Source organism: Herpailurus yagouaroundi, unplaced genomic scaffold (assembly GCF_014898765.1).
Source record: "Herpailurus yagouaroundi ecotype Mexico unplaced genomic scaffold, PumYag 222, whole genome shotgun sequence".
Taxonomy (NCBI): Eukaryota; Metazoa; Chordata; class Mammalia; order Carnivora; family Felidae; genus Herpailurus; species Herpailurus yagouaroundi.
Genome location: NW_024412453.1, coordinates 15647602 through 15663521, shown reverse-complemented (window position 1 = coordinate 15663521; position 15920 = coordinate 15647602). Strand labels below are relative to the sequence as shown.

The 15920-nt window shown below is 55.3% G+C and overlaps 1 protein-coding gene and 1 long non-coding RNA gene across 3 annotated transcripts in view; one reads left to right on the top strand and one right to left on the bottom strand.

Moving 5' to 3' along the window:
• Positions 1-8695, bottom strand: part of PPL (periplakin) — a 45688-nt gene extending 36993 nt beyond the window's left edge. The window contains exon 1 of one of the 2 annotated variants that reach the window (XM_040459085.1): positions 8454-8695. In XM_040459085.1, the coding sequence (XP_040315019.1) occupies positions 8454-8515 (62 nt within the window). In that variant the 5' untranslated portion in view covers positions 8516-8695. The remainder of the gene's footprint in view (positions 1-8453) is intronic. The other variant, XM_040459084.1, reaches the window with a different exon arrangement.
• Positions 8696-10078: 1383 nt separating this feature from the next.
• LOC121019566 (uncharacterized) lies at positions 10079-14966 on the top strand. The gene is made up of 4 exons (XR_005785684.1): positions 10079-10184; positions 10689-10952; positions 11226-13495; positions 14791-14966. It is a non-coding gene; the product is annotated as an uncharacterized LOC121019566 (long non-coding RNA).
• Positions 14967-15920: the final 954 nt, after the last annotated feature.

The window sequence follows — 15920 nt, the reverse complement described above, 5'->3', positions numbered from 1 at the left end:
AGTAATCAGTGTAAATGTGTGGTGTGTGCCCCTGGCTACCCAACAGAAGACTGAAGTGCGAGCTCCACCCCAGAGATTCTGACTTCATCAGTCTGCGACACGGCCTGGACATCCCTTTTAAAAGCTCCCGCGATGATTCTAATGTGCAGCCAGGGCTGGGAACCAGGAAACAAACCACAGCATTGTGTCGCAGTGTTAAGGGGAGCAGATTGAGGAAGAATCCCCAGATCTCTACAGGAAGGAAGTCTTGTAAGAAAGCAGTACACAGGAAACATCCAGTAAATACCAGATTGATTGGTCAATTGACTGATACTCTCCTTACTAGAAACTGCCATGGTAATTAGGCAGTAAAATCCTATACACCCATCTATTAATCCTGGGGAAGTATATCCTAAGCTGAGAAGATTGCTGGTATAGTAACTGTGGTTCCCTTTCTTGGTGACCCAATCTGTTTCCACCCAGTGAAGGCCACCCTACCTCCAGGCCCATGTCAGGCATGTGCTTTCAGACTCTCATAACCCCACATGTGCAGAAGTTCAAGCTGCCGCAGGTAATACCAAGGCAAGTCTTGAAGATTTTTACAAGGTTTAAACAGGGCTCCAGGGAATCTCGGTGCACCCAGGTGTCAGGACATCATTCTGGGTTCAAGACCAGTGGTCAAGGAGTGCCAGTCTCCATTTATTAAGCACCGACTACATGCCAATCCTCTCCACAGTCTTACACTCCTACAATTCAGACTCAAAACAGACCTTCCACCACCGTTTACTGAATACCTACTATGTGGTTGACACCGTTCTTGGGGGGTGTGGAGTGACTGTACAGCATGAAGTGACTGCCTTCGTCAAGCCCAGAGAGGGGCGGGAATGAGGCCAGCGGCACAGCTGACAAGCAGCACACCCAGGCCTAAAGGGCAGGTCTGCGGCTCCCAAACTCGGGTTCTTTCTACTCTACTCACCATGCCTTCTGTCCCTGCCCATGGGCCTCAGCTTCCCCCTCAGGAACAAGGGGGCATTGGTTGCCCATTTTATACTTGGGAAGAGTCAAGCTGCTTATCTGGGGCAGCCCTCTCAGTTCTTGGCACAAACTCCGAATGCTTCCTCAACTTTCAGTTGGAACCACAATGTCCCTGTGCCCAGGATGGAGGGTGGAAACCATAAAAGTTATGAGTCTGAAATCTGAGCCCAGGCTGCTGGGGCAGCAAGGAATTCTGCACAGGACTGTTTCCCTGCAGCCACGCAGCTTTTCAGGGTCAGCAGACAGCAGGTGGGGCTGCTAGCCAGTGAGCAGCCGGGCGCGAAGTTAGACCTGACACACCCCTCGCCCAGCAAAGGGTGGGCCAGGCGGCCAGCTGGCACACTCCAGCACTGCTCCCGGCTCAGAATGCCCATGTTAGAGCAGCTCAGATCTTCAGACAGCTACTGAAACTCTGAGCCTCACCTGGAAGACAGAGATCTGGGTACTATTACCTCAGAAACACAACATGATCATAATTTAGAGCAGCTCAACCCCAGAGCCTCTTGTATGTTCCCACCTGTGGGGGGAAGGTGGGGGACGGTGCAGGGGGGGGGGAAGGGTGAGGCATCACGTGCATAAGCCTGAAAGGTCACCAGTGAACAAAGTACCTTCCCCACTTCCTGAGACTTTCCATTTGTGTCTCCCCATCCAGAACCATCCTGCTTGCTCTCCATTCTCGCTCCTCTGGCCTCAGCACCTGTCCCTCCTGAGGTACCTCCTCCTCTTCCCTGAGACCCCTTCTCCCACTATTGACTGGACTCTGAGACGCTCTCACACCTCACTTTAAAATACCTGAACTGGGGCGCCTGGGTGGCTCAGTCGGTTAGGCATCTGACTTCGGCTCAGGTCATGATCTCGCAGTCCGTGAGTTCGAGCCCTGCGTCGGGCTCTGTGCTGACAGCTCAGAGCCTGGAGCCTGCTTCAGATTCTGTGTCTCCCTCTCTCTCTGCCCCTCCCCTATTTATGCTCTGTCTCTCTCTGTCTCAAAAATAAATAAACATTAAAAAAATAATAAATAAATAAATAAAAGACCTGAACACTCATGGTCTAGCTCAAACACACAGAGAAGTACAGAAGAGAATCCTACCACCAAGTCTTAGCTGATGTTCTCACACTACCCTATTTGCTCTGGGTTTTGTTTACAAAGAAATATGATGTGATCACCTCTTATCCCTTCAGCCCCCTCCTCTGGGGTGGGGTCATTTTAAAGCTGCTGGTTTCCTCCTCAGCCTGTTTTAGACTTTCACTACATATCTGTGTCTGCATCCAAAAACATTACATTGCTTTGCATGAATGTTTTTTAAAATGTACACAAACATACTCTTTGTATCCTTCATTAACTTTATCCACTGATGACTTTTCATGCTTACGCGAGTGGGAGTGGATGCATACCTCCTCTGCCGCATCCCCACCCCTCTCCCCGGTGTCTCCTGTTCCACCTACTTCCCGGGGGGTCCTCCAGAAACCCACTGGCTGGGCCAGGGCCCCTCTGCCTTCACTATCTTAGCACTTACCACCGTGCATTGTTGCTGCTGCCTGTTTATGGAGCACACAGAAGGTGTCTGGACAGGGACTACAGTCAGAGCTGTGCTCTATCCAGGCCCTCATTCTGTTCCCCCCCTGACTTTCTTGGTCAGTGAGTGTGTGCATCCACACGCCACTGTGTGCTCTGTGACAGGTTTAAGGAGGGAGAGAATCTTAGCAGTCCCCCATGGCTCACCCTCAATCATGCATTCAGGACATGTGCTGCACCAGCCAGTCTCGGGGAGGGGGACACGAGGAGGGGAAGGAGACAGAGCTTCATTCCCATCTGCCCAAAGGGGCAGGGTCAAATGGCTACTGAGCTAAGACCCAGGAGATGGGCAAGACAAAAAGTTAGGGAGGGCTTCCCTAAGGAACGGAGACCAACCAAGAGAGAGGAAGAGAAATGAGCCAAAAGGGGTGGGAAGGGCATTCCAGGCAGGAGGAACAGTGTGGGCAAAGGCCATGTGGCTGGATGCAGTGTGGAAAGGACAGGGTGAAGGGCACACATTTGTGCTATGCAGGGCTGCAGCAACCAGGGCCTGGGAGCAAAGGGAAGCCTGGGGCAAGGGTTAAGCTACAGGGGACAAGATCAGATTTGTATTTCGCCAAGAGCTCCCTGGCAGCCATGGGGAGAAGGGACTGAGGTGTCAGAGTGGAAGCACAAACTATGAAGAGGCTACTACTCCAAGTACGCCAGGCAAGAGGGCCTGGGCTTCCAGCTACGCTGGCAGGCCAAGCGGATGAAAGTGCAGGGCTGGCCCAGCAGCCTCCTGCCTGGGGCCCAGGGGACTCCCTTCCCAGGCTCAGGAGGCTAAACGCAGGACCACCAAAAGCAGAGAGAACAAAGACCAGAGGCCACTTCCTTCTTCCCCCTCCAGAGACAGGCTGGGGCAGGCAGGCTGGGAGACTGGCAGGTAGCCTTGCCTGGAGTAAAAGGAGCTGGGAATCCCAGGTCCTTGCTTTGAAATGCAGCTTCTTCTCCCCGGGGCCTTCTGGGTGCCCCTCACCCCTCCTTAGGGTGTTGCCTAAATAGTATGAATTGAGCTAAGCCTCTCCCCCAAAACTTCCTGTCCCTAGATGGTTGCCCCTGACAATGCTTGAAATGCCACAGCAGCCATTCTAAAGGTTCAGTGCTGTTCTGTTCTGAATCTAATTTATCAGGTCTCCTTGCCTCTGCCAAGAAAAAGGACTGGGCAAGTGAGGGCAAAGCCAGGGAGAGGAGAGGCGTGACAGGGTTGCTGGGGCGGAGTCAGGGAATACAAAAGCCAGTGACTCCACCATCTGGCCTGGGGCAGTCCCTGGAGACAGCTGCCACCAGACCCAGGTGTGGGTGGGAAGACCTAGTTTCCCTTCCCAGGGGCTCCTGGGCCCCCCAGCATCAGCCACCTGTGAACTATGAGCCCAAGATGAGCGCCTTTACTCTTGGCCTCAGTGTCATCCTTTGTGAAAGGAGCCACAAACACCAGCCTGGCTGTCACGGTGTCAGAATGAGAGGCTATAATACCCATGGCCATGCGGGGCACACAGTAGGTGCTTGAGAAATGGCTGGGCAGATCACTCCAGTACAAGTCTCCCATATGGTTGGAGGTGGGCTTTGCTGACAGAACCCTCTCCAAATGGCTCCGGGCTTTCCAGCTGTCGCTGATCAAGGTGTGCATGTGTGTCTCCAGGCGTCTGAAGTGGGGGCCACGTGAATGTTAAGGGGACTGGATGACAGTCAGCTGAGCGCCTGCCCCACCCAGGGAGAGGAGACCAGTTAGTTGCATGGGCTCAACACTGTCCTTACCCTTAAAAGTGTGTATTGTATTATTGAGTGCTCACTGTGAGTCAGGTCTGGGGCAGGGCACCCAGGAACTTCACCAGCTGGGGGTTGCTATCATCAATCCCATTTCACAGATGAAGAAACTAAGACTGAGAGATGTTAAGTGACCTGCCCAAGGTCACATAGACACAAGGGGCAAAACTAAGGTTTGAAGTCACATCTGGCTGACAACAGACTCTGTGCTCTTAACCACAAAGAGACTCAGGGCACCGTAGCCAGTTTCTAGGAGGGCATGCACCCCTTTCACCAGCCTTTAAAGCCTGGGGCCCTGCCTCCCACACAGGGACCTCCCCTTTAAAACCAGATGCAGCCCCGGTGAAGTTGAGAAGCAAGTCCAGGCTGCTGGGTGCTTACTGGGACACAGGTCTGGGTGGAGGGGCAAAATTAGTCCCATTTTACAGATGAAGAAGGTGAGGCTCAGTGAAGGTAAATTTCTTTGACAAAATCAAACAGAGGCAGAATTCAGTTTAACTCCAGAGCTGAATCTTAACTATTCCACTCCTCCCCATGGCAGGTCAGACACCTCCCCAGGAAGTCCTGCCAGATCTCGCAGGTCTCCACCCTAATGCTGACAGCTCTAACTTCAGACCCATCAGGGGCACCAGAGCCGATAGGCTACAGACCTCGTACATCCAGCTTTCTGTCCCACCACGAAGACATGGTCCGGTAAGGCACACTTGTAATTAAGCTTAACTCCATCAGGTACAGGAAGAATGTCAACATCTCCTCCATGGCCCCACCCCACCCCACCCCACCCCCACCAGGAATGGCAGACCTAGAGTTGTGAAGTGCACAGCCTGTCCATCAGCATCCAGTTCAATCCCAAGCACACAGTAGGTGCCTTATCTGCACTTGCTCAATAGTTAAAATCACCACAGCTATGGTACATTGAGGCCTCCTACACCTTTCAACTCTTTCCCTGTGTCATTTCACTTAATCTTCATGCTAATGATATCATCAGGCACGACCTATGCTTATGCCCATTCGACAGGTGAGCAAACACTGACTCTGAGGCCAAGCAGCTCACCCCAGATTGCATAACCAGGAAGGGGCAGCTGGTAGGGGCTGCACTCTCAACCAGGGTTCAGGACAGTGGGAACAGGTCCCCTCACACCTTCCCTACTGGGCTGGATACCCATCCTCAGCGACCTGCACCATCAGGTCTGACCCTGTCATTAGCTCAGGTGTGAACATCAGCTCCCACACCTGTTATTAGGAACCAGGGTGACAGGAGCAGCGGGGTTCCCCCATCCTGGCCCTCCCCAGTTTCAGACGCTAAAAGGCTGACAAACAGGGAGGGGCGGGTTTTCTCCAGGAGGGCTCTTCTGTGACTGCCTGGGTGTGAAGGTCACAACTCCTGGCTTCTTGGTCCTGGGTTCCCTCAGCTGGCAGCGGTGATGCTGAGCCCCTGTCTGGGTACTTCCTACATGCCAAGGGCATTCTGTCTGTTGTCACATTTGCTCCCCCTAGGGCCCCATGCAACAGACACTTAGGTGCACCATCCCTGCTTTGCAGATGAGGAAACTGAGGCTCAGAGAGGTTCCCTGATTTGCCACGGCAGCTGCAGCTGAGCTGGGATCACAAGGGAGGCATTCTGCTCTCAGGGCGAGAGCTGCCACACACTTTTCCATGCTGAATTTTGCTGGCAGCCCCACCTTCCCTCAAAGGAAGCCCCCAAAAAACTCGGGGTGAAAGAGTAACTTGAGGGTCAGTGCCCCATGACCAGAGACCACATCTGAGAGCTATAAGGAGCTCAGTGCCCCATGACCAGAGACCACATCTGAGAGCTACAAGGAGAGTGCCAGGCACCAGGTAACACTCAAAGATTCTTGCTGAGACAACGGGGCAGGAGGCTGTCTCCCAGCCCACAACTCAGTCCATGAACTTGTCCCCATGAATGGGAAGGGGCAGAGGGGATGCACTGGTCTGGTGAGACCATGTACAGAAGCACCTGGCCCCTACTCAGGACTGTGTCTCTTCCAGGCCATGGAACCCAAAGGCAGAGTCTTTCCATCCCATCCCGGGGAGAGAATCAGGAGGGCTTCCTGGAGAAAGAAACCTCAAAGCTGACATCTGGGATCAATGGCTGTCAGCCAAGGGCAGAGGGTGGCTGCTTTGGGCCAGAAGCATGCAGGGAGGGGGACAGGGTGGGGGATAGAGAGGTAGGACTGAATCCTTGCCACCCCAGGCCCTCAGAGTCCACGCAGCTCTAAAGGATGGGAATTCCTTCCTTCCTATCCTCTGTTGGGAAAGCCAAGCCCTTCCCAGTGTGTATGAATTCATCCTAACCTTGTCAGGTCCAACCTTCTATTAGGGGCACCAGACAGAGGGCTGGAGGCATTGGGGTCCGGAGAGATGGAAGAGGCAGAGGGCAGGGTGAGGCCTGGCCCGTCTCCTGGTGTGTGGGTGTGTGCATGTGTGAAGGATTGGAGGGGCCCAAGTCTTGGTGGGGGGAGAACAGAACAGTCTTCCGTGGCTGGCACAGAGTATGCGATTGTGCAATGCCCCAGAGAACAGCTCGGGGACTGGACGGGACCCCGGCGAGGTTTGAGAGCCAGCTGGACCTAGACACAGAGAAACAGCATGCGGGGCCCTGCCCAATCTCTGGGGTTGTGAAAGTCTGGGGAGGCTGGGGAGTGGGGGACTTTGGAAGGGGAGATAAATGTCTCTGAGCTTGAAGCAGAACATAGGAGAGATGGGGACCCTGAGATCACAGGGCGGTGCAGTTTCTGAAAAGGCTGGAACTCAAAACAACGGACTGCCCACACTCCCCTGCCAGTGCCCAGGCCTGCCTGCACCTGTCTTAAGGGTCTGCCTGGGCTGGACCACAGGGGTACTGTGACAGCCCTGACCAGAGTCTTCTCACCTTTAGCTGGTCCTGGAAGGGGGTGAGGATACCTTGGGGGTGGATAGTCCCAGGCCGGGGGGCTGTGCAGTTTGGAGTCTCCCACCTGAATGAAGCCCTTTGTCAGGAGAAGCTTGGTGAAGTGCACCTTCCTAGCCAGGAGCCCCCACCTCATATTTGCTAGAGAAGGGAAGAGGCAGGGGTCAAAGTCCCACCCCTTCTCTCAATCTCAGCATCTCCAAGAGGCTTCCCTAAACCGGTTATTAAGTGAATACATCAGGCTTATCAAAACGGACGTGGGCTGCAGGCTCAACGCAAACACATCAAGACAGGTCATTCCCTTCCCAGGCCGCCCTGGGAACCAGCGGCTCAGAGACGCCGCCAGTTTCTGGGCTGGGGGGGTGGGGGTGGGGCACACCCCTGACAAGTCATGCATCGCGAAGGAGGCCCCGACGCCGCCCAGCCACCGCGCAGACCCCAGCACGGCTGCCAGAGAAGGGGGAGGAAAAAGGGGTGCCTAAGCCTGTGCCCCCCATCCACTGACCCCACACACACCGGTTTTTCGTGCTGAATCTCGGGAGGGCCGGGTGGCAGACACCGGCAACTGCTGCGGGAGGTAGCACACAGACCACCACCCCACCCCCCACTGTCCCACCACCCCCAAGCCAGAAGCACCTGCCCGTTCTCCAAGAAGCGCTAGTGACGCCCGCCAGCCCCCGTCCAACTCAATTTCCCTTCCCCCGTGAGCCCCTAGACGAAGCTTCCTGAGTCCCTGTGGCACCCCTACCTTGGGTGTAGGGTCCTCGGACACACCATTACCCACCCCCGCGGTGCTTCCCCGTCGCAGGAGAACCCCCAGCGCAAGGGCGACCCTGGGACACGGAGGTCCCCTGTACTTCAGCTCAGTTCCCGCCCTCTAGGTGCCCAACTGAGTGCTCCTCGGGGCTCCTGCAACTCTCCGGGGCCAAGTATCGCGTCTCTCTTCGGTCGCCCCCAACCCATCGCCATCCCCACCCTGGCAGTGCTTCCCAGCTCAAGGGGGGGGGTCCCTCGGGAGCCGCGTTCCCGCACGTCGCGCACTCCCCGCTCAGCTCCCCGCCCCCTCGGCCGTGCTTTCTGGGCCCCCGGCAGCTGTCCAGGCCCGGCCCTTCCCCCCCGCGCTCCGAGAAGTGCTTCCCCGCCCAGGGCTCCCCACGGCGCGCGGGTTTCCCGAGGGCGTCCCGGGAGCGCCATGCGGCGCCTCCTCACCTCCGGGTCTGCACGGTGGGGCTGTATTTGCCTTTGTTTCTCTTCCTGAAGAGCGAGTTCATGGTGGCGCTCGGGGTGCGCGGGCGGGGGCGGCGGGTCGCGGCGCCGGGCTGGCAGTGGGAGGCGGGCGGGCCCGGCGCGCACCGAGGGGCAGGCAGCGGACACAGGTGAGCGAGCGGCGGCGCGGGAGCCCCTAGTGCGGCGCGGCACGGGCGACCGGTCACTACTCACGGGGGGCGGGGCGCCCGCTGGCCTCCGGCTGTCCCGGCCGCTCCCCGAGAAGGTGGCGCTTACCTTCCCGGAGGAGGGGCCACCGGGCGGGCGGGGCTTCCAGCCCCCTCGGGCGCGAGCCCTAGGCCTGGTGCGAGCAAGTGGGGTGCCAGGCCAGGGCTGGGGGTGGGACACGCGGTCCTATCCGGACACCGACCACCCACCCCGGCCCCCGCACGCTTGTGGCTGGCAGGTGGGCAGGGGCGCTCCGCCAGCTTTCCCGGGCACACCCAGCCCCACCCTCACACCCCCTCCCCGGGGGCCGCGGCGCGCCCCCTGGCTGAGGGCCTTCACCTGGTTCCCGGCTGCCCCTGGCGCGCAACGCTCGCCTCTCCTTGGCTCACACCCAGGTGTCCCCCGCCCAGACAGGTGTGGCAAAGACCTGACGGGTCTCTGTGCCTTGGCTAGCTCGTGAATGACACTCAGGTGGTAATAGTGTCAATGACGACTGAGAAAAGCACGCACCTGTCGCGCATCAAATCCCCCAAGACTTCCGCCACAAACGGTCAGCCGACACCTGGCAAGGCTGCTGACCGTTCCCAGCCTCAGTTTCCTTATTTGCCAAACAGTGATAACAACTGCCCCCAGCCCAAAAAAAAGGTTAGTAGGAGAGACCTGTTGAGATTTCACAGAGTACGTAACACGGTGCCTGGCCCAAATGTGCAGGAAGTGTGGCCGTCATTATCAAGCCGAATCCTTTGAAACTTGAATAACTCCAGGCCCTGGCATGATGGAACCACTTCGTGGCTGGTCATAAAAGCAGCTAGCCATGTTACACAATTCTGCCAGCATGTACCCAGGTTAAATCGTGTGCCACCGTGTGCCTGGGTTAGACAGTGGGCGTCTGTGCACCCAGATTAGGCATGTGCTACTCCAGAAGCCTGCAGTTGGGCAGTAAACAGTCTGAGTGAGCTCACATGGGGCCCAGACAGCTGGGAAGGAAGGTTCACGCCACTTTAGAGGGTGCTGGGGCTGGGGTCTGAGCCCAGCTGGTAAGGAGAAGCCATGAGGTCTGCAGGGCAGGGAGGCAGGATCCCCCACTGGGGATCCAGAGTCCTCAGGCTAGTCCCTTCCCCAGATGTTTTTCTTTATAAAATAAGGACGTTGGTGGGGATGTTGATCCCCAAGGGCTTTTACTGCCCCAGACCTCAGAGCATCTGAGAAACACAGGTTCCTTTAGGCCATCTCTTGTCCCTACCATTTAAACACTTCAGTTTTGAAGTGTTACAGAGACGCTAGGAAAAACTAACTCTTTTTTGTTTGTTAATGTTAATGGCAGAGAGAGAGAGAGAGAGAGAGAGGACAGAGGATCTGAAGCGGGCTCTGCACTGACAGCAGAGAGCCTGACGCGGGGCTCCAGCTCATTAGTCGTGAGATCATGACCTGAGCCAAAGTTGGATGCTCAACTGATTGAGCCACCAGGCACCCTGGAAAATCTTATTCTTAATGAGGCATCTGTGGGTGAGCTTAAGAGGGTCTGTGCATCCTTATAGCTTCTTTCAAAATGTGCCCATTTGTGCATTTTTCTTGGGGAGGGCCTACTGCTTTCAGTGAGTTCCTTCCTTCACTCATCCAGCTGATACTCAGTAACACTCTTCCAGCTGCGGCTGCCTGGTTCCACTACAAGATAAGAAAAGGGAAAAGACAAAACACAGCAAAGGGCCTTTCTCTTAAGGGATGGGGCCTGCAGGGCACCAAAGGACTCAGGTCCAGCCAGCTAACATTGGGAACAGGTGTCAGGGAGAAGCCAAGGTTTCAGATTACAGGTGTGGGTGGAGGCGGGTGGACTTGGGGCCTGAACACTAACTCAGCAGAGTTTACCCGCCCACAACCCCTTCGCCACCGCCCAAGTGGGCCTTAGCCGGGGCCTCAAGAGGAAACCTTGTTGATCCCTCTGCTTTTGCCCATGTGGCAACTCTGCCTGTAAACCCTTTCCTTACTTCTCTCTCTTGCCTATCCCTACAGGGTGGCTCTCACATGGGAGCTCAGCATCCCTTAAGGGATGTCATGGAAGCACTGTTGCTATGGAGAAAGCTCCGGAGACAACCTGATGGTCATGGGGAGAAAGTGGTTAAATAATCCACGATGTATCCACACTACGAAACTATGCAGCTGGAAAAGAATGAGGGCCTGATGTGGACACACTTAGCCAGGCACCAGAAGTACAGTGCGAGGAAGAGAATATACATATGTATATGCACAGAAAGCTTCTGGAAGGATCCACAAGCTGTGAGTCCCCTTAGGGGGGGATGACAGAGAAATCTGAATTTTCATTGTATACCCTTTTACAGTATTTGGATTTTATTTTTTATCTGTTTTTATTTTTAAATGTCTCGATTTTATTTTTTTATATGTGTTTGAATTGCCTTTTCAGTTACTTTTTAAAAACTTGTTTAAAAACGACTGAAGTCTGGCATTCCCTCCTCCCAGAGCCTTCCCTGATGACCCTCTTCTGCTTCACCCACCACCACGCTCTAGTGAAGTAACCTCTTTCCTTTTCAGACTTTGTTACTGGACCAGGAGATACTGAGGAATAAAGATCATGAAAGATAGGAAACTTGGGGGAAAAAAGACCCTGTGCTGAAGCAGGAAGCTGCTCTCCCCTCAAGTTGCTGATAGTCTAAGAGCTGATACAAAGATACACCTGCCAACCTCCCCATGGATGAGTCTGGGAGGAAGAAGAGCCTTATCAGAGCTCCAAAGATGGGGAGGAGCAGCCTGGGAGACCTGGGTTGGGGTCCTCGCTTGGTCTCTGTCAGCTGTGTGGACGTGGGCAAGTCATCTTGCCTCTCTCGGCCTCAGTTGTCCTCATCTGTGAAATGGCCACACAATGATAGCATCAACCTCAGAGAGCGAGACCCCATGGGTTGTCACCCACTTGGCACACCCTCTGTCTCTAGTGATGGCTCAACAAATGGGAGGACATTACATCCATAGCTGGAGGCTGGATGCTTGTGGCACTGAGGGGTACAAGCAGTTACAGGAACTCCAAGCAGTGTCAAAACTCTAGACTTCTCCCAATTTCTGAATCTCCTTTCCCCATACTTCTTAGAAAGGTGAAGGTCGGCTTTGGGGAGGAAACTGGGCTGGGGGCGCTTCCTGGTTAGCCTGCTTGTAGCTCAGCTGCTAACAGTCATGACACTGATTATATTAATGCCGTGTCTCATTTATTGAGGATGGACTCTGTGCCAGGCAACATGGCATGTGCCCAAAATGCCTCAGCTGATTCCTTCTCCCCCACAGACCCCCACTGGGTGAAGCTGGGGGTTGGGGGGGGGGGGAGGAGACCAGCCCTCCCCACCTGGGGCAAAGCTCTCTTATCTCCTGTTCCAGGAAAGAGCATCGAGACCCTGCGAGGCCCAGTGCACAGCGGGGCTGGTTCCTGGGTGAGCCTGCTCCAGCCCTGAGCTCGGACCCCCACCCACCTCCACCCTCCCAGCCTCCCGCTGACTCAGCTGGGTCAGGCCCAGGAGCTTCGGGGAGAATTAGCAGATTCAGGGAGGAATTTGGGCTGTGCTTCACCATCCTCCCCCTCCGTTCTCTCCAAGCTGGGCTCCAAGCTGGTGCAGCTCTGTGTGCGTGCACACGCGTACACACGTGTGCACGACACTGGCTTGTGGGCAGGCCGGATGGGGTGGGAGCTGTGTTCTGGCCCTGTGCATCCTCCTCTGGGCAGATGGGATTTGTTTGGTTCCGCAGAGCCCTCGTATGCCAAGTGACTCATCCCTCTGCCGACCGGGGGTGGGGGCTCGGGGGAGGGTGTTGGCTTTCCTCGGGTTTGCTTGATGGTTAAACCCACGGAGAGGGCACCTGCGCGGCCATCCAGTTCTCTGGCAACCAGGCGGCCCTCGGCCCCTGAAGCCTGTCCCCTCTCTGCAGCTGGGCTAGGCTGCTGACCCCCGGAGGCCACTACCTTCTGAAGGGTCACCCACCCCCTCCTTGTTTGCGGTCATTGTCGCCCCAGCAGCTGGAGAGTTGTTCGCTCGCTCGCTGGTTTGGGGTGTTCCTGCGAACCAGTCTGAAACAAGAAGGGCAACATTCCCCCAGCCCCAGAAAGAGGGGTGTGATGGCCCAGCAACCCGTTCCTTACCACAGCCCCTTCCCCTCCCATCCTCCCGTGGACAGCCATCTCCTGTCTCCAACTGTATGACCTCACCTCCGCCTGAGGAGCATTTAAAAATGCAGATTCTAGAGTCCCCTTGTTGGGCGGGTCTGGAAGGGCCCGGGAATCTGCATGTTAACAAACAACTTCCGCCAGGTTACTGAAGCAGGTGGTTTCTGGGCCACCCTGAGAAACAGCTGTGAACAGAAAGATGGCGGTACATGCTCAGGCCCTGGTCTACACCCACCTGGGAAGAGCCCACAGACTGTAGCTTGAAGCCAAACTGGGTTTGAATCCTGACTCTGCCACATCCACCTGTGTGTCCTGTCAGGGGTGGCTGACCCTTCTGGAATCTTGGTTTCCCCATCTGTAAAATGGGGAAGAGCCAGGGTGCCATGATGCGTGCCAAGCACCTGGCATGGGATCCCCTCTTCTCCCCACTCTTCAAGGGGACAAGAGGGGAATGGCCCGGCTTCACCCTGTGTTTTGTAACATGTATTTACTTTTCTTGCAGAACAATGCAAGGGATGGAAAAATCACGCTGGCTCTCCAGCCCAGATGGGCTGACTCACACTCAGTCCTGGGCTGGGGGCCTGGTGAGCTCCCCACAAAGCCCTTGGGGCCAGATGGGAGGTTGGACCCTGGCAGCAGAGGCAGGAGAGGGTCCATGGTGAGTCACCCACTCTGCCTGCCCCTTGAGTCATCCCCCAAGAATGTGCCTCCGGCCCCTACCCGCTGGGGGCTCCTGGCAGACTGCCCCATCCTGGCCACCTCCCCACTGCCTGCCAGGCAGCCGCACCCTGCTGCCCTCCCAGAGAGCCATTGCTCAGATGACCATCCTGCCAGCCCTCTCTAGGTGCAGGTGTATACCTATAACAGCCATGTCTTATTGTCCAACTATTGAAACAGCTCCTGACAGTGGTTGAGTAGTGGCCACTCTGAGGCCCTGGTGTCCCTTGGCAGCCCTGGCCCTTCCCCCTCAGGACCCAGTCACTGAGGGGTTAACCCTTGGCTCTGCAGGGGACCTCTCAGCCCCTGCCCGACCCACAGGCTGGGACCCACTCTGACCCAGCATTACTATCCCCTCAGTCCCTCTTGCAGATCCAGGCCTCATACCGAACCCTGGATTGCTTTCCAGTACAACCTGCTCCCTCTCTCCAGACACTTCATTTCCAGCCCATCCCTGGGCCTCTCAGCCAGGCTGTAAGGGCCTCCCAGTGAGGAGGTCACGCCATCAGGGCAGAGAGCGGAGCTGGGTGGGACCAGACAGGCTCTGCCAGGCCTGAGATCCCCGCAGGACAGGCTGCCCAACCCTACCCCAAAACTGCTATCCTCCCCTAAACACCCAGCCTTTCTTCCTTCTACCCCGCCTTGCGGGGCCCTGCCAGAGCTCATGCTGCCCAGACCGGTAGGGCTGCATTTCTGGGGCCAGTGTCCAGGGTGTGACAGCCCCTGGGAATGGCCAGGTCAGAAGGTCAGAACCCCATTTCCTCCAGAGTCTGGGGGCCTGAATGATGGATAAGCTAGGCCACGAGTGGCAGAACACAAAATCCAATCAGGTTTTAGCTTGAAGCCAAGCTGGGTTTGAGTCCTGACTCTGCCAGGTACCCAGCTATGTGACCCTGGGGAAATGTCTTCACCTCTCTGAGCCTCAGTTTCTCCGCCTGAAAAGTGGGAATATTCTGGCACCTGCTCCATAGGGTCTTGAAAAGCTTCAGTGAAGTAAGACATGTAATATTAACAATCACAACTTGTGCTGCACTACGTGCTAGGCCCTGTGCTAAGTGCTTGGGTTAGGGAGTTGGCCTATGTATTCCAGCTTAATTGACGTGTGACAGCCATATAATAAAGTGTATATATTTAAAGTATACCATCCAGTGGATTTTGACATCAGCACCCAGTGGTAAAATTATGGCCACAACAAAGATGATGAACTGGCCCTCCTTCCTCTCCCCATTTTTCCAGATGTGGAAACCAAGGCTCCAAGATGTGAAGTGCCTACTCAAGGTGGTCAGGAAGGAACTCAGGATTTAAACCCTGCAAAATGAGGGGCGCATGCATGACTCAGTCGTTTAAGTGTCTGACTTCCACTCAGGTCGTGATCTCGATGTTTGTGAGTTCGAGCCTCACATCGGACTCTGCTGACAGCTTGGAGCCTGGAGCCTGCTTCAGATTCTGTGTCTCCTGACAGCTGGGAGCCTGCTTCGGATTCTAAGTCTCCTCCTCTCTCTGACCCTCCACCACTCTCACTTGGTCTCTCTCTCTCTCTCTCTCTCTCTCTCTCTCTCTCTCTCTCAAAAATAAACATTAATGGGGAGCCTGGGTGGCTCAGTCAGTTAAGCATCCGACTCCGGCTCAGGTCATGATCTTGTGGTTTGTGAGTTCGAGCCCCATGTTGGACTCTGTCCTGACAGCTCAGAGCCTGGAGCCTGCTTCAGATTCTGTGTCTCCCCTCTCTTTGCCCTTCCCATGCTCATGTTCTGTCTCTCTCGGTGTCTCAATAATAAATAAAGGTTAAAAAATCTTTTTAAATAAAATAAACATTAAAAAAAATAAACCCTGCAATCTGAGCCAGGGCCCTTGTTCCCCACCTCTGCCACCATTCAGCAGGGTGCCTGGCACAGTGTAGGTGCTCAATGTCATCATTGAATGAACAAATGAATGAATGAGAGGGTCAATGCATGATAGTGTTCACAGGGAAGGTCCACAGAGGAGGTCCAACCAAAGGTGAGTAGATCCTGAGTCAGAACTATGGTATACAAAAGGTGTTCAGATGAACAGAAAGCGTTCGTTCATCAAATATTTATTAAGCACCTACTATGTGACAAGGCCTGTTTTAAGCACTCAGGATACGAGGTCAAGTACAACATATTCAGGTTCCTGTCCTCAGGGAGCTCACTGCAGAGGGGTGGGGATGGGGGATGGTGTAAGTTTAATGCCACCTGTGTGTGGATATGGATGATGGCACCTGTCCTGTGTCCCCAGTGATGGGGTGCCCCAGACAGACAAAGTTGTGGAGGAGGGGCCTGGAGACACTGTGAGGAAAGCAGTCAGACCCAAGGATGAGGGTGGTTGGAGCCCTGGCAAGGAAGGGG